Here is a 20,468-nt window from a genome sequence, read left to right as displayed (position 1 = left end):
CCAATGACGTGTTTGACGTGTTTTTGAAAAAATTGTATTTTTTTTTTTTTTTTTTAAAACATGTTCAGAACCCAAGATATCATTATCTGAAGATTTGCAGCTCCATCCACTCCTTGTTTAACGTATAACTGAAAAAGTCTGTATCTCGCTTCCTAAGCACTTTTGTTTTACTTTGAAAAAAACTCTGGCACTGGGACAACATAATATATAAATAATTATTGTTTATTCGTTTTTGTTCTTTTACATACTCATAGGTAGTACAATTGAGTGCCAGAATTGCCAAACGTTTAAAAAAAAAAAGAAATCTGGCACTCAATGAGTTAACATACATCTTCTCTCGGGCACATAATGGGCGCGTTCGAAAATTACGCACCGGAGCACACTCGCCTATTAGTTTGTATTGGCCAGTGCGCTCAGTGCTGTATTTTCGAACGCACCCAATATTTTCAGATGGGTCCGTGGCCAAATAGATATCAATATGGGGGTCCTTGACATGAAAACCTTTGAGAAGCACTGGTCTAAGGCAAACTCCATGTACATATAATGGACTATGGTGGATAAAAATAATATATGATTGCTGGCAGACCGAAGCAAATGATGCTGCCTGTGTGTACTGCGTAGTACAACGGGGAAATAGTGAATTCTGCAGTATGAAAAAGTCATAGTAACAGTGTAAGGGAAAACAATTAGGAAAATGCATCTTATCTCTCTATTTATCTATTGCTTCAGCTTTAATCAGTGTTATTCACAAGTGGGATTTTAGTAAATATATGTGTGTGAAACATGGAAGTTTTGTACAGTAAGAGTGGGCATTAAGGAAGAGTGGGCGCCTCGATGTAAAATTGGCTATTCGGTCCAAAATGTTAAGAAATACAATATTTGGAAAACGGTCTTAAGTAATGTAAAGTATACATGATTAGAACATGATTTAACATTTCACAAGTCAGGTCCAATATTTCTACAATTGCTACAAATTGCTACAAAACCTGTATATCCAATCATTTTGGGCATAAACAAGAAGTAGGTAAATTTAAGTCTGATAATGATGTACGGTGCATGTTCAAATCATGTATACTTTACATTACTTTTTTTTTCAAATATAGTTTTTTTTTAACATTTCGGACAAAATAGCAAATTTTACATTGAGGTGGCCACTCTCCCTTAGTGCCCACTCTTCTTGTAACCGTCTGTGATAGTGTGATAACTTTGAGGCTTGGTGTTTGGCCAGGTACCCTACCCACTATCCCATAAACACTCTAGTTGTAGGCATGGTGATGATGGCCTGATGACCCAATTGGCTCGGCTGTTGAAGCTAATACCCGTGAACCTCTCGGTTCTCTGTGTTGGTCGGGAACGTCGTACCTCAGATTTGTTTTCTGTGTCACATCTGAGGAGAGAGTTTGTGGAAGTGCAGTGTTAGAAGACAGTTAAGAATGTCGTGTTTATTCCAAGCTAAGCTTTATTCCCAACATCAGCCGACAGACGTCAGTCAGCTGCTTGCTTAGCGGACTTATTTGTTGACATCTGTTATGCATCCTTTCCATTTCTCTCTCTCTCTATCCCTCCCTCCCTCCTTCCCCTCTTTCCCTCAGTGCACGTAGTCCAAGATGACGGAAGAGGTGATTGTCATCGCCAAGTTTGATTACATGGCCCAGCAGGACCAGGAGCTGGACATCAAGAAGAACGAGCGCCTCTGGCTCCTCGACGACTCCAAGTCGTGGTGGAGAGTTCGGAATGCCACCAACAAAACTGGCTTTGTGCCTTCCAACTACGTGGAGAGGAAAAACAGTGCCAGAAAAGCCTCTATTGTCAAGAACCTCAAAGATACACTCGGTAAATATCAGCTATGGTTTTTTGGTTTTTCAGGGGGGGGGGGACATCTTTGAATTTAGCATTTGGGAGCACATTTAATTCGAAGGGAAATGGCCAAAACCCTTGTTGAGGTTTATAGTCCGTTTATTTTATTGTTGGAGCTCATGAAGTTCCGCAAATGGATATCTCCTCTGTAAACATTTATGTTTGTTCAGTCATTCATAACATGCAGTTGACTGTGGGCCAACCTTCTGTGCTTTTCAAACGCTGTGTTGTACAGCATGATGGCGTCCGACCTCAGCGTCGAAGAGCTTCCTTTATCTGGGCCAGCTCATTGTCCCATGACCACAACGCTGCTGCATGAGATGCACCACAGGAAGATATATACCCCAGTCTTGTTATCTTCAGTAACTGTTAGCTTTAGTCGAAGCCTCAAGCAGCTGCTTTTTGTGTGGAGGTGTGAAGCTGTAAGTGTTAAGTGCACTGCAATGTGACCACTTCAAGGTTAGGTTTGTCATATTTGTGCGGCGAAGCATTCAGGTGAGTCTGTATTTAAATTATGTGATTTCAGGTGTAGATTTAGGCTTATCCAGGAGATGCAAACTACGTTTTGATTGTGCAAGAGAGAACTGTATTCATCTTTATGACCACATTTTAGTCTCGTCAGTCGGCAGTCTTTTGCATGAATGATCAAACCTGAGTAAATCCCCTCTAATTAGTCTCAAAGCCAGAACCAGAACAAGAATGGCACATGGTGTGGTCCTGTCAAATACAACAGTAATATTTCTAGGTGCTGCTTTTTGCCAAATGGCTCTATTCTGCTAGTAGATGCTCTCAGAGCCAAATGTTGGATGCATGTTTGAACCAAGGTTATCATTTGTCTTAGCTTAATTCATTTTGATGACAGACATTTCATGATAATTTGCGGTGCAAACTTTGAGTGCATCCAGTCTTAAGTGCGGCCAGGTTGCTTGATTGGTAGTTTGTTTCTCTCCCCATTCTGTTTCCCTCATGCATTTCATCAAGTCTGTGCAGTGTGTTTGTAAGGTTTGTCAGACAGCAGTCAGTGTTGCCATGTCTGATTATTATAAGCAACTTTGGGCTTGTTTTTCTGTAAAGTTGCTTGTAAATATTGGTAGTTGTGGGTTGTGTTTTTTTTGGGCTTGTTTCTAAAGTACAGGCTAGTTGCTTATTTGGGCTTGCTTCCTAAATGTTGTTTATAAGCCTGTGGTTCTTAAACATTTTCATTGCAAGGACCCCCAGATTAATATGCGTTTGTCCGCAGACACCCCCATCTGAAAATATTTTGTGCCAAGGACCCCCCATACAAGATTTGTGTCGTTAAAATGTTTATAAAATATTCCAAAATATTATATTATATATGTGTATATATATATATATTATATAAATAAAATATTATATAGCAGATCGTTGTGAGCTTGTGTAGATCGTTTCTTTTGGGCTTGTTTTCATAGACCTGGTTGCTTATTTCTCTCGCAAAATCTGGCAACACTGACAGCGGTCCTCGAACGTCCTGCTTTCTGCGAAGCTTTCTCAATTCTGCTAATCTTTCTCATCAAAGACTCAAATGAGCTGGTGTGCTGTAGGTCGGCAGACATCTGCCGCCGTAGCTTTAGCCCAGATGCTATTAGAACAGTGAGGTAATGGGCCAATATAAGCCTCTGTATTCAAGGCACTGACTACAGTGTTTCAGACAGTGCCAGCTGCTTACCCGGGGCCTTTTCAATATACTTGTCAGAGCGAGGAAGAGAGATGAGCTAGCCTTTTCCTCCCTTGCCTGGCTTTGATGTTGAGGTGGCCAGCGTTGGCAGATTTTGTGAGTGAAATAAGCAACCAGGTCTATGAAAACGAGCCCAAAAGAAGCGACTAACACATGAGTACTTTAAACCTATACACATCGGCTATTTTCAAAATAGCCGATCTACAAGCTTACCACGAGCTTGTAGATCTGCTATTTTCAAAAAGATCTTGGGGGAAAAACGACACAAATCTGGTACGGGGGTCCCCCTGGCACAAAATGTTTTCAGATAGAGATTGGCGGACAATTACATATTAATTTGGGGGTCCTTGACATGAAAATGTTTGAACCCCCGGTTTAAACAACATTAGAAAGCAAGCCCAAATAAGCAACTACACTTTAGAAACAAGCCCAAATAAGCAACTACACTTTAGAAACGAGCCCAAAAAACCACAACCTGCAACTTTACATAAAAACAAGCCAAAAGTCGCTTATAATAAGCGGACATGGCAACACTGGAGGTGACGTTTTCCTGCATAGGATACCCTGGCCTCACATCAATACTTCTCTGTCTGTGTTTGCATGGGAGGAAGTGGCTTACTGTATGTCAGTCAGAACTCACATACACTGCAAAAATGCTAGATTTACCACAAGTGAATAGGGCTTTCCTGTACTGTGCACACACGCGTGCGTGTTTGCATTTTTGTGGTGAGGGGGTGACAGGTGAGGTGAGGCCAGGTCTTGGTGTCTTCAATGCTCTGATGATTCAAAACAAAAACCTATAACAGGAAGGCATCTCTTGAGGCTGCACATTGCAATGCAAACAAAAGAGTGATATGACGAGAGCAAATACTACCGGTAGTAGCTCAATTGTGTTTTTGTCGGGGGTCTTTTGTTGTTTTTTGACACTTTAATCTTCTCTGACTGTAGTTGATTGTATATCTAGCCCTAGAATGGCTGATATTCCATACACTGCATGTATTCCATAAAGACAGCCATAGAAGACTCCATGCATTTTCGTGGAGGGATCCATCTCAGCTGCATTCTAATTTGTAGCACTCTGTGTACTCATCCAATAATTAATTGCTGCAACCCGGGGTTTAGATCTTTTCATGTAGTTTAATATCCATTTATGGCAGGAAGTTGTATAGTCAAATATATCCACTTTTCCCACGAAATTCAGATGAGCAAGGTTCTCTGTAGAGATGTACAATACAATTTTTTCCTTCCCAAAATCAATTCCCAAAATGTCGATACAGAGTACCAATCCGATACCAGTGTACCACACAAATGTAACCAAATGGACCCCACAGGTCCATTTGGTTCCATTTGTACACTCTTAGTGTTATGGGGGTCCTTGAAATAAATTAAAAAAAAGGCCACTGATCTAGGAATACATGAAAATCCCATTAATAATTGTTAAAGTGCAGCTACAAGTTATAGTAGAGCAAAATATAATGTAAATAGTACAGTAAGAGTATAAAACTGTCGTGCAAACACCAACTGAAGCAATGAAAATAATTGATGACTGTAAATGACATATCATCATGTGACATGGTACCGAAACTGGCATACTCACCGAATCCTATAATAGCATTTTTGGCAGCATTGGCAGCTTTTCCGATGCTGGTATCGGTATCGGAACAACCCTAGTTCTTTGTAGGTTACGGGGCCACCTTCACAGCTAGGCATAGCATTGTATGTAAACTTCCTTCAATGAGCGCATCCATATGTGGGTCACACAAATCGAGAGGTGTGTGATTTATTACCTCGTGCCAGCCCACAGCAACACACCTGTCAATTTGTGTGTCCCTTAGGAATGCGTTCATTGAAGGAAGTAAAAAAAAATGAGTTAAGTGCTGCTGTGAATGCCGCTGCGTGAACACAGAATGTTGTCCGTGTGAATCTTGTGGAAAAGTGGAGATATTTGACAACATTTTAGAGTAGCCAATTATTTTGAACCCCTTTTTCTTTTTTGTTATGCCAATTGATACCTCCCCACACACATTTCTGTGTTGTCACTGCTGTCGTATCCTCACTGACTCACATGTCAGTGAGGAGCCCCCACCAGGAAGACGTAGAGCCTTCGTCCTATACTCCTCCCGCTCAACACTCCCCGCTGACAGGTGCCGCCCCAGTCCCGTAGGAGTACGTGAAATGACCATCATCACCCTCCCCGCCCCGGCTAACCTCCCCCGAAACACGGGCCAATTGTGTTCGCATAGACGCTCGGCAAAGCCGGATGCACCACGGTGGTGGGTTTGAACCCACAACCTTCGCGGTGGTCGGCAGGGACTTTACCACTGCGCCACCCGAGCTCCTGCCACAACTTTTCAAATGGCTATGAAACTAGATTATGAGACCCGGCCCCACAGTAGGGCTGTCAACTTTCCTCAGAAATGATATTCGAATATTGGTCTTAAAAATTTGCAGATATTCGAATATATTCGAATATTATTATTATAAAAAAATATTATTTAATAATAAAAAAAATGTTTTCAATTTCAAATGTTTTTGCGCACTGCAAATTAGAATGCTGCCGGAATGGATCCATGATAATGCAAGGAGTGTTTTATGGCTGGCTGTTAGGGAAAACATGCAGTGTATGGAATATCAGCCATTCAGGGCTTATTGTGCATCCTGCTATTGGATTCGTCGGTGACCTCCCTGTCACAACAATAACCATAGTCTACAGTTCTTCCCTTTATACTCCTAATATTTCAGGCCTAGTTTCAAACTTCTACACTTTAACCCTTATTAAAACCGGGAAAGCATCTGTGTCATTTTAGATTTTACCTATATAAATATTGCACATTGGTTGGCTATTCAGAAATAGCAGATATACAAGCTCATAGCGCGTCACTTCGTGCCGCGCTATGAGCTTGCAGATCTGCTATTTTTTTTAAATCATGAAAATGTGTGCAAATCTTTGTGTATATATATATATATTTTGGTGAACATTTTTAACTCAAATCTTTGCCTCTGGGGGTCTCTGGAACAAAATATTTTGAGATGAGGTCCGCAGTCAAATACTTGACATAAAAAAGTTTGAGCACCACTGATATAGTATAATATATATTAGTTTTTCAGAAAACCGTTTAGAAGACATTTGTAGAATCGGCCTCAGGTGTTAATGGGTTAAATTGGGTCAGGAGGAGTCAGGACTTGGCCACTATAGTCAAATGTTGGTATATTTTGTCTACTTGGCAAGTTGCTAACTGTCCTACTGTATGTGGGGTCTATGGGATCTAATCTAAAAATGTAATTGCTTGGTCAAATAAAATGGATGATGAGCACTGGGATGTTTCAGTATGTTCGGCTGGTGGCCAAAAAGTTGGTGTTAATGTGTACAGTATATATATGAATCTGTCTTATCTGTGAAGTGTGTGTGTTGAGTTACGGGCAACAGCTGTGTGTGTGTGTGAGTCTCCATTCCAACCAGCACTTGACATGTCACTGTCTTTGTAGAGCACACATCCCCAGGTGAGCAGCTGTACACTACAGATGACACTTGTGGACGCACGCGCACAGACATGCGCACACACACACACACACACACACACACACACACACACACACACACACACACACTCTCATACTTTGGAGGGTGTGATAGCCAGCTGCTCCACAGCGATCCTCAGAGCTCACACACACACCACAAAAATATGATACAGTGCAACACGTGAAGTGACACGAAAATGTGTTCTAATACACCAAAATATGGAGCACCTATTAGTAAATACTTTGTTTGTTTGTTTTCTTTTTACAAAGCGTGTGGAATAAGATCACGGTGAGAAGTAGGTTAATGACCACGTATTCATATTTTATATTGTATTAGTTTAAATCATTAGCTCATAGCTGGGTGTGGAATAGTGTCATCCTTTTAAGGAATGTGTCAGGGTATGATGTATGTCCTGGCGTGTGTGTGTGCGTGCGTGTGTTCACACACATGTGTGCGTATGAGGATTCATGTTTCCTGGGTTTGTTATGTTATGAGTGCGTCTCTATAGGCAACTGGCAATCATGTGACACGCAATAACCGTTGACTCAGCCATCTGCTTTACAGTCCCATTCCATAGGATGTATATGTTGGGGACGGCACACTATTTCACTTCTCATTTTGGCTCTGTATAGTGATGAAATGCCTCTTCCTTGCCACTTGTTTACCTCCCCAGTGCCCTAGTATATCTTTCTTTCTCTATTTCTCCTCTGTCTTTCTCAGCCTGCCCCCACCCCACACACACACACACACACACCCTACCCTTTCCTCTCCTCTCCATGAGGCCTCTGTGCTCCAGCCTTCCAGAGTTCAGGACTGGAGGCCCCTCTTCCCTTTTGTGCTCCCATTGGCCCGGCCTGGTCACATGGCGGTGGTGGAGTGGGCTGTCCTGCTCCACTATTCCGCCCTGCTCTCTCTGGGTGTTCACATGGAATAGCTCTAGAGCTGCAGTGGGAAGAGAGAGCAGGGGCCGGGAAGGAGAGGGAGCGAGCCCAAAATGGACATGGCTAACCTATTCAAACATTTCTTTCGTGAGTTTTTCAACTTTTCTTGGTTCTTGCTATCTCCATGGGCTCGTCTGAAAGCCTTTTGTGAATAGGCTGTTGTTTGAGGGGAGGGGGGCGGGGGGGGCTTCTGTGAAGTTCCTTTGTTTTCTCAAGTTTGAGCTGTCTTTTCTTTTATGTTCTCTCTGGCTTTGCAGGAAGGCCTGTCGCTTTTCTTTATTCTTTCTCTCCCTGCCTCCACCTTATGACTTTCTCTATGATTCCTAAGACAACTTCTGGGTTGGCAGCATGCAAAATGAGGGTGTCATATTTAGTCGGTGTGAAACGTGATTTTTGGTGCTAGCGGTTTGTGCTGCCGACGGCGCGAGGGGAGCTGAGCCCCTGTCTGCCTGTCTGAGCGGCTGCAGAGACGGGGCGGATATGCGTTTGAAAAACCTTCTGCTGAGTTGAAGCCTGTAATTGCTCCAGCACTCTCATTCTCTCTCTCTCTCTCTCTGTCTCTCTCTCCGTGTGTCTCTCTCTCTCTCCGTGTCTCTCTTGCTGTCTTTTAAAATCTAGACACACATATGGTAATCCTGCTCCATTCCCCCTCCCGTTTTGTCTTGTTTAGTGAGTGGGTTTTGCTTTTCACTGGATTACATTATCATGCTAGGAGAGAGAGAGAGAGAGAGCTCCCACCACCCCACCCACCCACCCACCCTGTTTAGAGAGATATCTCAAGACATAGCCAAAGCCTGTTTTCTGTTATGCTAACACTCGGGGGCCAGGCTAGTTCAACTCTGGGAGGCTCCCTCTGGCTTCGCCTCCCCTTCCCTTCCCTCCCAGTAATGAGCTACAGTAGACGGGGACGCGGGGTGTTCATGTAGAACACTGTAGTCATTGTGTTGTGAAGGACGAAGGGTGGGGTGTGGGGGGGGGGTCTGTGCTGATTGAGGGGGGCCAGGGCTCCCATCTCCCGCACCTCACTCAGTTATCAGAGGAATGTCATTACACAGGCAGCTCCAAGGGCCGCGGATACTTTACAGCCACGCTGACACACTTTTTCAAAGGGCCCCGCCGTGCGTCTGTGTTGTAATCGTACCTTGTAACTGTTGAGTGGTCTCTTCTGTCCGTCTTGTGTGTGTGTGTGTGTGTGTGTGTGTGTGTGTGTGTCTGTCTCTCTACCCTCACCACCACCTGTGTGTGTGTGTGTGTGTGTGTGTGTCCATACACTAACTGGACTGAGTGCTGTCTGTCTGTAGTCATCGAGAGAGTGTTATAGGCTGAATAAAAACAAAATGCTAGTAAAAACCATAGCGATGAGCTAACAGCCCTGTTGCTTGTGTAAACTTCAGAGCTAGCTAGTCTCTCCCTCCCGCCCTCCTCCCTGCGTTTTCCTGTCTTTTGGCCTCCCCAGCGAGCGGAAGCACTAATTTGAGCCACATTTCTCCCAGTGCTGTGGAGGAGTGTGGAGCAGAGAGGAAGTGGAGAGAGATGCTGAAAGGAAGTTGAATCATGGCTGATCGTCTGTCTGTTGTTGGGTCTTTCTGCCACTTGGTCTGTCATGCCTCTCCTCTCCCTGAGTAAGGAAGCAAAAGGCTATCATTGACGGTTGGCGTGACAATTTGGCCAAAGAGTTATCAAATGTAGTTGTTTTTTCCCCCCCTTAAAGCCATCCGCCCATCTTTGTTTTCCTGTGTCTTCTGCCATCAAGCATTGCATAAGTCAGGAAGTGATGCATATGGCAGGCCCTCGTTGAAGAGTAGCCAACATCATAAATGTGCTCGGAGATGAGGACAAAGTGTGGAAAACATCTACAGGACTGCTCCATTTGTCTGATGGGCGTGGATAGCCTGCCATTCAAATGTGATCATTTCGTCTGTTCACTCCTATTATGCTCACCAGTGAGTATAGTTTGAGTTGAGTTGGTTTGTAGTAGATACATAGTAATACATGTAGCCTTGTTACAGGCAGCATTTGGCTTAAGTAAGTTATCTTATTTGCAGTTTAGCCTATTTGCCTATTTCTGTGAATAGGCTAAAGTACCATCAATATTTTCCAGCAGATGTTTCACAATAGGCCATAAGTGTGCAGCTACAATTAAAAAAACAATGTAGTCATTTGCTCGTCAGATACAATTCCGTGTATGTGATTTCTACCCTGGAAAAAGCTACAATAAGCTCAATTTGAAAGATTTTCCTCTTTGTTTATGAATAACCTGGCTTAACACAAAATGGAAAGTATTAGAATGGATCGGATAGCATGATGATACCCATCATGCAGCACTGTGCAAGCAGCCAATTAATAAGACAATTTCTTTGTTTTGTTCCTTTCTACTGAGCACAGCATCTGACGCTATACTGTGAGTACATCAACAAAGCGAGAGTCCAGAGCAGTGAAAACAACTGCAGTGTTCTGCCTCTCTCCGCTCTCCTCTCTGCCTCTCCTTCATCACAGAGAGGTTGATGATGGTTGAGTGCTTTTGATGTCTCAGACAGCTGAAGTTGAAAGAGGCCTGTGCATTTCCTGCGTGGCTATCTGTCAGCCGTGTTGGCACAACAGGCCTTGATTGAACCTGCAGGGTTCCACTGTGGAACACTCCAAACACTGCACACATTTAGGCCTGTCACGATTATTACATCACGATTATTACATAATCGTCTTGTCTTATCGCAATTATTTCAGATATCGCAATTATTTCTGCATAATCGTCATTATCGTCAAAATAGTTTCCATGATGAAAAATACATTTTCAAATATAACTGCGGAAATAGCAGATCTAAAAGCTTGTAGATCAGCTATTTCCGCTATTTCCTCTATTTATTTTTTGAAAGTATACAATTATTAATCAATTATTTGTATATTCAAGTTATCTGTCATATTTGCCCTTTTGATTACGAAGCCTAAAAGCCAAACAGAAATGTAACTTTTATTCATTATGCTCCAGTTTTCAGCGACAGAAACACAATTAAATCGTTAATTGCAATAATTCATATGACAATTAATCGTCAACTTAAATGTTGTAATCGTGACAGCCCTGCACACATTCTGTTCACATCCTTTGTCTTTTCCAGGCATTCTGTGCGTATGCTCTGAGCTCAGCCGAATGTGTGCTGCCATATTGACTGCCATCTGGTTGTAGTATGTGTGAAACATGTGACACTGAGTTTTCAGTGGCCTGAAGGCACTTTTAGAGACATACATGAACCCCATGGACTCTATAGAGTCCCTATTCAGGGCATGGAATAATAGGCGAACATTCGGCGAAATAGCAGTGAGCTTGTACATAATCCATCTTTGCTATTTGACGTACAAATGGATGACTGTTGCTGAGTAATGATTTAAATGGCTAGGGTAACGTACGACTAGAATATGACCAAGTGACTAGTTTCAGGATATTACACACCATAATCAGTTAAGTAGGAAAGCTAGATTTAATATTTAGGTTCAAGATCAAAACCTGAAAAAAATGTTTGTTTCCCTTAAAAAATACTAGGCCTTCCTATTTTGAAGTTGGTCCAAATGGTCCGTTAGACGAGGGGGATGTTCAGGCGCTGTCAGACAGGCTGACGCGGGGTGTTGTCGCCCACAGAGGAAGAGCCCTGGAAAGGAGGGAAGCGGAGGGGTCGAGAGAGGGCCCTGGCAGACAATGGACAGCCAGCCAGGACAGGGAGGCCAGCGTTGAAAACGAGAACCCCAGTTCCTGTCCCTCGCTGTTAGTCGAATAAACTCCCCAGCACTTTCGACTGCTCCCGCTGGCTTACCTCATCTTTTGAAAAGAAAAAGTGAACTTGTTGTTGATGGGATAAACAAGCAAGTCCTTGGTCGTTTTTTTTTTGTTTGGTTGTTTGTTTTCTTTTTTCTTCTTTCTCTGATTTACTGGCATTTGATGCGACAGAGCTTCCCGTCTCAGCATCCTCTTCTCAGGAAACTCGCAGGAAGGAGCGTTTGACGTGGAGAGAGAGAGAAGAATTTCCAGTGCACAATGAGTTCATTTTCCTTCCCCATTTTGAAAGGCTTCTCTAAGTAGCTTGTGGCTTAGGCTAGCGCATGGCGTGCGTGAATGCGCGTACACTCCCCCACACACACACACACACACACACACAGAAACACTCATACACAGTCACACACACAATGTTGTAGGTGGTGTTTAGGCCGTAGGTGGAGGGAAGTGTGGCGACAGAGAAAGACAGAATTGTCCTTCCTCTCCTACAGTAGGTAGGAGTTAGCGGAACCAGACTCTCTCACTCAGAAGCTGCAGGTTGAGGATCCATCTCATCAGTGGTGGAAAAAGAACTCACATTTCTAGTAAAAGTACTCATTATGCAGAATGTCCCGTTTCTAAACCATGTCTAAATTGTTTTTAAAACTTTTGAAAATAGCAGATCTACAAGCTCACAATGCGATGCGTTGTGAGCTTGTAGATAGGCTATTTTCAAAAAGCCAAAGTTTAAATAGGGCTGAAGAGGTTAATGTATGTTTGGTAATAATAATCCAAATCCACAAAGTAATAGTAACTAAAGTTTTGGAGTGGAGTAAAAGTATATTTGCCTCTGAGATGTAGTGGAGTAGAAGTAAAAGTACCGAAAACTGTAAATACTCCAGTAAAGTAAAAATGTTGCTTAAGTACAATACTTGAGTAAATGTACTTAGTTACTTTACACCACTGTATCTCAAGTAGTGTTCCTGCTATCATCATATTTGTATTTTACACACTGTTAACATGGCGCTAACTTCTCCTTTGCATTGTCCAGTCCTGTAGACCACTTCCTGTCCATACGCACTGTGGAAATGTTGTGATTTGGAAGGGAGTGAATTCCATAGATTTAGCAATTTGACAGATGCTGTGACTGTTTAGCCTTGGGTCTTGTTTTGTTTGTCAAACTTTTATTTTTCTTCCAATTGACCCTATGATCGATTGGAATGATCCTATGTGCTTGGCAGTGCCCTATGGTACACCAAAAGCTTGAGCGTTGAAAGTGAGCTTGGTTTGTTGTTGGTTTCAACATAATAGGACAAGCACTAACTGAATTATATTTAAACTTTGGGTAACTTTGTGTATTTGCAGCATCTTGCTCCAGATATTGGCGAGATATCGGCACACAAATGAAAGTGAGCAAAGTGGATCGATCTGCCAATGTATAAAATGACATAACCCAGTTCAGCGTAAAACATTTAGAAAAATATGTTTTACTTATTTCAATTAGGAAGAAGATCCGGAAGGTGTGCGTCCACCTTGTTTGCGTTCATTTGTGTGCTAAAAGTGAGACCTGTTTCACCATGCAGTTTAACCCATTCAATCCGGGGAAGCATCCGTGTTATTTTAGATTTTAACCACTTTAATCATTATTTTATACTTTGGCTATTCAACAATAGCAGATATACAAGCTCATAGCGCATCACTTTGTGCTGCGCTGCGAACTTGTAGATCTGCTGAAATTTTTTACTGAAATCTTTGCTTCTGGGGGTCCCTGGACATTTTTTTTGTTAGATGGGGGTCGGCGGCCAAACACACACCAATTTTGTGTGTCCTTGATCTGAAAAAGTTTGAGAACCACTGATATAGCGAGATATGTTTTTCAGAAAACTGTTTTTAGAAGATAGAATCGGCCTCAGGTCTTAATGGGTTAACATAACACATCAACACATAATCTAAGATTGATTAAAGTTGTCACTTATCAGTAATGACACTGGATCCAACACATCTGTTGGCTGGGAACCCCCAGAGAAACGTTTGCTCTTACTTCATACTTGGGAGTGTGTGTGTGTGTGTGTGTGTGTGTGTGTGTAACCCTATCCCAACGGGGTAGAGGTTCTCGCCCCCCAAATATTAAGTAAGAGCAAGATGGCCGACATAGATAGGGAATGCAAAATCCTCCTTCCCTTCTGTTAACATTGGCTTAGGTTTAGCAGCTGAGCAAATAATGTAGCTAGTTTTGAGCTCCATGCTTGCTTAATGCAAAGCGTTCATTTGACTACATCAGGAAGCATCATCAAGTCAACTCCAGTGATGGCACGTGCGATAACAGCACAGCCATCCTGATGTCACCTGGCCAGGAAGCCCAAGTTAGATGTACTCGATTTAAGCTAAAAGAGGTTTGTTTTCATGTGGAGCTCACCTCTCTGACCTTTTGTTTGGAGCTAACTAGGTCATTTAATTTCCAACTGTGCACGTATCCTGGAGCTTGCACCTGCACTTTCTTACTTTTCATTGTTTTTCTTCCCCACTTGCATTTCGTTGGCCTCATAGCATCATTGCCTAAGTCATATTTTTAAGGTTTTCAGAAAAGACGTTAAAAATCATGATCTGACTCTGAAAAAAAACGAATTTTCCCAAGTCACGTTTATCTGCCTTTATTTATATCTGCCTAACTCTACTCTCCTAGCAGTGCTTATTCATCCTGCCTTAGGCCTATTGACCAAATCAATATGGCATACATTATATGTTACATTCAAAACTAATTTCCGCCTAAGTCAAAAGGTTGACTTTAAAATGACATGGGCAGAAACTGACTTTGGAATGTTACAAGCATGCTGATAGGCTGAGGACATGGACAATAAGGCACAATGAAGCAGCAGTGTTAGGAGAGTAGAGTTAGGCAGAAATGTCAATTTGACCAGAACATTGACACAGCAATTACTTATGAGGCTAACGATTTGTTATACTTTAGGTCGTTTTTTTGTGTTCTATCAACCTCATTTTAGAATTGTTAACCTCTCTCATTTCTCATTGAAGTTAAGACGAGTTGTGTTAGCAGCTTTTATGAAAGAGAGATTCTTGAAATAATAACTTTGTAGATTTCCTCCTGTCACACTGTTTGATCTGAAGCTGTATCCATGATTTCCAGCCCAATACCTGTTTTGTTTTGGTCTAGTTTTTCTTTCTTTGTCTGATTTGGTGTTGGCATCTGTTAAGTAGCGATGATGGCATAACTAGACGTAGCCATAGACGGCAGTCCTAACTCTCTGTCTGGAGGCTGTAGTTATGTAGAGCTGTGTTGACTAATGATAGGGTCTACCTGGAAGCACTTTGACTCTGAACTTGCAGCTCTACCATGAAATTTGCCTCTACTCTTGTTGAGTCACAGGCAACCTTTCGGCGACAATTTATCTGTGGTTGAAGAAGGTTTAGTGTGGCGTCATTACATTAGTCATGTTCTTGCTGCTCAGAAAACAAGCGCACACACACACACACACACACACACACACACACACACACATACTGTATGCACGCATCATTCTCTTAGGACTGTCCCTGGGGACTACACCCTGCCTTCCTGTGTAATTTCACCAAGCTGATTTTTGATTATGCAAGCAACAGCCCTGCGAACGTAATCAGAAATAAAGAGTCACTGCTTTCATCTGCTCTTTGTGTCTGCTATCCAAGTCTGCCTCTAGTCTTAACTGTGTCTGGTCTACTGCTGTTTGGCCTGAGTCAAATAGTTATTTGGTGACAGCCAGAAGGCTTGTGCTGACAGAAATGTGATCGATGCATATGAGAATTGCAAGGTATTACTTTTGGAGATGAACCGATACCATTTTTTCCTTCCCGATACCGACTGACTATGGTTGCTAGAGCTGGTCACTGCTCAGCACAATCCGGAGCGTTAAACCACCCTATGTGCATAGTTGACTGGAGTCCCCTGGCCTCATGGCTCTATACTAGATCTTCTAGATTTCCCTCTACACCTAATCTCTTTGCTGAAAATACCTGATCTTAACACATTAAGACCGGGAACGCATCTGTGTCACTTTAGATTTATTTGGCTATTCAAAAATAGCAGATCTACAAGCTCATGTAGATCTGCTATTTTTGGAAAGATCATGAAAATGTGAGCAAATCTTTGAATATATATATTTTTATTTAACATTTGTAACTCAAATCTTTGCTTCTGGGGGGGCCCTGGAACAAAATATTTTACAAATGTTCGCTTTAAAAGAATTCCAAAATGTAAAGATTGGCACAAATTTTCAAGATAAAAAAAAAAGAAGTAGATCAACAACAAACTTATGTCTGCTATTTCTGATTAGCAAAATAAATCTGAAAATGACACAGATGCGTCCCCCCCCCCCCGAATAGTGACGCTAGGGTTCATGTTAGAGTTGTTCCAATACCAGTATCGGAAAAGCTGCTGATACTGCTTAAAATGCTGGTATCGGTGAGTATGCCAGTCTGTGCCATTCCGATAACATGTAATGCTATCACATGATGATGGTTCATTTACAGTCATATTTTGAATGCTTCAGTTGATGTTGCACGACCGTTTTTTCCTCTTACTGTACTATCTACATTATTATTTTACCAACTTCTGGCTGCACTTTAACAATTGATTTATTACGAGATCAGTGGTTCTCAAACCTTTTAATTTCAAGGACACCCATAACTCTGAGAGTGTACAAATGGAACCGTAAGGGTCCATTTGGTTCCATTTGTACACTCTCAGAGTTACAGACCTGTAAGGGTCCACTTGGAACCCCCTCAAGGAACCCAGATAGTCCCTGGACCCCACTTTGAGAAATTACACACTGGTATCGGATCGGTACTCGGTATCGACCGATACGCATTCGGAATCGGTATCGGGGAAAGAAGAAATAGTATTGGTACAGCTTTAGTTCATGTGGTGAATTCAACTTTGAATGTGTAAAAATGGACCCTCTGGGTTTTGCTGAGTCTCCTCTTGGAAAGTGGGCAGCCCTGGTGTTGTCACTGTACTATCTACAGTATGCATGTGTCTCACATGCCGGTTAATCTGCCAGGCTGCCAAGAGGGAAATTCCTGTCCAGTAAAAAGAGTATGACCACAAGCATGCTAAAGCTAGGCTTCAGGGCTCTGTAGCTTCAAGGAGAGGCCAGTGGGGCCTGGTAATCCCCCTTCTATCTAGGCTGGTCACAGTGCCGGTGTGACGAGGCACAATCCTACATAGTGTAGGACTGTGCAACACGACCCATGCTAAATCACAAAACCTTTGGTCGCTGTCACCGAAGTGTCGTTTTGTGTGGTGCAGGCAGCCAAGGATATAGCTTACTTTTGTGTGTGTGTGTGTGTGTGTGTGTGTGTGTGTGTGTGTGTGTGTGTGTGTGTGTGTGTGTGTGTGTGTGTGTGTGTGTGTGTGTGTGTGTGTGTGTGTGTGTGTGTGTGTGTGTGTGTGTGTGTGTGTGTGTGTGTGTGTGTGTGTGTGTGTGTGTGTGTGTGTGTGTGTGTGTTGTAAGCTAGGCCTAGCAAGTTGGCCCTGCTCAAGAAAACCAGCCGACATTTATATTTATTTCACCTCTTTCATCGGCTGACATTTGGACAAATAGCAAAAGACAAACTAGTCCTTTGCTTAACCGCTGTTGATGCAGTGTTGATAAATATGCCCTTTGCATAATCACCACATTGTGTGGACATTGGACAAACTTATCAACTCTTGTGTTTAACGAGGAGCTAGGAGGGTAAAGACTAAAGAGGGAACAAAGCGGGAAGAGATTAAGGACCGGAGAATGTGTGAGACAGGAGACGGAGCAAGGGAAAGGAGAGAGCCAGGGAGAGTGTTGGCAGAAGTGAAGGGGAGAGCTGCGGTGCGGGCCAGACCTGCTCAGGCTTGGAGAGATGTCAGGGCAACCGAGGTGATTAACACAATGTGATTAGCGCCACAGAAATGTGACTGGCCCCTTTTTGCCTGCAAAGTCACAGAGGTGAGGCAGCTAGTTTTACTCACAGCTGGACTGGAGTGCAGAGGAGCTAGCTAGATTGTTAGCAAACACCAAGAAGAAGGGATATGTAATTACAGTACTGAGCTCTCAGTGGGTTCTTGGCTGTTTTTGCGATACAGTTGAGTGAATGTTCCAGTACTTTAAAGTAACATCGTAAACACACTTTTTCCCCTTTTCTGCAAAAACAGCTTGCACTATCTGGCATAGGCTGAGCCTACCTAAACAGAATTTGTGTCGTCAAAGAATTTATTTTTATAATTTTTTTTAATCAGTTCTCCATCTTTGCTTCTGATTCCTGTTTTCATTTCCCTAAAGATGACCACGGCACACGCTGTATGATACTGGCCACCTCATTGCCGTCCCAGACGAAATAGCCACATTGTAGCATAAATGAGGCAAAAAAGACTGCGGTTGATCCAGCCCATCCATGTAGGCTATGACAAAGAGGCTATGACAGATATGCATGTATCTCAGTCATTTAGGGCCATGTTTTGACAACGTGAGACTATTATATAAACGGCTACCAACATTTTAAAATACGGGGACGTATGTTGTGTCAACGCAAAATTACCGTACCAATTATTGAGGCATTACCGATTTCATGTGTTGAATCAGTCACTATCCTTTGACTATTTGCAGACAGTTTTGTGGAAAATGACAGACAATATAAATAGCTCCCTATAGAGAATTGCCAATTTACCTATGTTGTTCTCTCCGGCAAAGTCGAGACTGTTCCAAATTGTCCTCCTTTGTTTTTTTAATTAGTTTTTTAGGTAAAACGTTCCCTCGGATGTCACACGGTGTAACACGTAGACTCAATTAAACTTGAACGCACTGCCTATGTGAATTTGTGAATAGTCATGATTTCACCTATTTCACATTGCATTGTGACATAATAAGACGGCCAAACTCATTTGAAAAAGTTTGAGCACTACGGACAGCAACATAGGTTTTTCCCCCAAAAAAATAGGATTTAGAGGACATTTTGTAGAACCAGTCTCAGGTCTTAATGGGTTAATCTCATTCAATATTTTTTACAGCCTGTATCAGAGAGGTTCCCACCCCCTGAGCATGATGTAAGAGCCAAATGGCCAGCATGTGAATATGGTCCATTGCCATTTTCATTTCTTTAGACGCTCGACCTAATCCCCAGGAATGCTTTGGGAAGGCGTGGGGGTTAAGGCCTCTCTAGGTACTGTAATGTGGTGAAGGAGTGATAATAAGGTCGACTCTACTCGCCCACTCACCCTCCCTGTGTTTCAACACAACCTCTAATGCTTATTATCGCTGCCTGGTATTTTCAAAGATCTCCCTTGTGTGTGTGGTGTAGTCGTGTGCTGATGAGACTTGTTACACAACAGTGTACAGATGACACAAGTCAAGCAGCAAATGCTGAAATTTGTGCGACGTGCTTAGAAATAGCATTGACTCAGGTTTTCTTCTGACTTTCCTCCGGTATCCCCATGTTTACCTGCTACTTTACTGTAACTTTGATATCGATACGTGTTGCAGATGTCAAAAAAACATGTTCTACCTGCTACCTGCCCTCAGTTATTACTGAGTGCTAGTACACTGTTATCAAGTGTTAGCATTCCCTGAATGAGATAAAAACGACAGACACTATACAGTAGGTTGGAAAGATGTCCAACGTACAGCATTTTTATATTTGTCCTTTACCAATAACACATTTTTAAGCAATTATGGACCAACACTGATTAGCTGACTGACAGCCGTGCATCCCTACTATATGAATGTATATAAATGCTGTATGTTTCTGAGTCTTGCCATAAGCTAAAGAGTTCAGTGTGTATACAAGGGCTAAATTGCTTCCCTTTATGCAATAGTGCAGGTACAAAATCTTTGTGTACACCTCCACCATCGGGGCTTGTTTCTTCTTTCTATGACGGATTCATCCGATCGACGGACCTTCTTGTAGATAACAAATAACATGAAGCTTCAGGCTATACATTGAGCAGAGAATTTTACTTCTCTTTCTAGTGTCTGGGTAGCTCAGTCGGTAGTGCACTGGCCTTTGGACCACAATGTCCTGGGTTCAATTCTGGGCACTCTGTGTATGAGTGTAGCACAGCTTGGGTAGCGTAAGACGTGCGGTATAGTACTGGGAGCTGATAGTAGGTGTTGCGCTCCACCTCAGCAAACCATCTCCCAAGGAGTTCTAGTGCAGAGGTTCCCAAACATTTTAGCTCGAGACCCAGAAGAGAAATATGATGTCCCCCCGGGTCCCAAACTAGTGGAAACCCACCTTCAGGAAACACTACCCTGACCCTTCCTCTTAGCCTTGCCTACTTGTTGTCAATTACTTGTATGAGCTCTTGTTTTATTGGATCTTGTTTATTTGATACACTTATTTGTTTTAGCTCTTGCTCATTTGACTTTCCTATTTGTCTCATCTGTTTAAGAAAGTAGGTAGCTGATATATTGCACTTTTACCTTTGCGCTAGGTATACTCTTAGTTGCTTGTTTTAGAAGGGAATGCACTTAAGACTCTGGTGATTAGTGGTTTTCTTGCCTACCTATGTTGAATGCACTTATTGTAAGTCGCTTTGGATAAATGAGTTATGTAATGTAAAAAACAGCCGATCTACAAGCTCACAACGTATCGCATCTCGATGCGTTGTGAGCTAGATCGGCTATTTTCACTACTACTTAAGTGTTTCCCCCCTAATTTATGGAATTTCTTAGATTTTGAAATAATAATGAA

At 42.4% G+C, this 20,468-nt stretch overlaps 2 protein-coding genes across 4 annotated transcripts in view; one reads left to right on the top strand and one right to left on the bottom strand.

Annotated features, from left to right (window-relative positions):
* gyg1b (glycogenin 1b) overlaps positions 1 to 20,468 on the bottom strand; it is a 439,315-nt gene that overhangs the window by 366,733 nt on the left and 52,114 nt on the right. The window lies entirely within an intron of this gene.
* The window catches only part of nck1b (NCK adaptor protein 1b), a 44,475-nt gene that overhangs the window by 21,016 nt on the left and 2,991 nt on the right, over positions 1 to 20,468 (top strand). For 2 of the 3 annotated variants that reach the window (XM_080418022.1, XM_080418023.1), the window contains exon 3: positions 1,593 to 1,833. In XM_080418022.1, the coding sequence (XP_080274148.1) occupies positions 1,608 to 1,833 (226 nt within the window). In that variant the 5' untranslated portion in view covers positions 1,593 to 1,607. Of the gene's footprint in view, positions 1 to 1,592; positions 1,834 to 7,982; positions 8,102 to 20,468 lie in introns of those variants that run through there. The other variant, XM_080418024.1, reaches the window with a different exon arrangement.

This window comes from Gymnoscopelus braueri (genome assembly GCF_963280865.1).
Source record: "Gymnoscopelus braueri genome assembly, chromosome: 21".
NCBI classification, from domain to species: Eukaryota; Metazoa; Chordata; class Actinopteri; order Myctophiformes; family Myctophidae; genus Gymnoscopelus; species Gymnoscopelus braueri.
The sequence above is the reverse complement of the archived record's forward strand: the minus strand, read 5'-3'. Positions and strand labels throughout refer to the sequence as shown.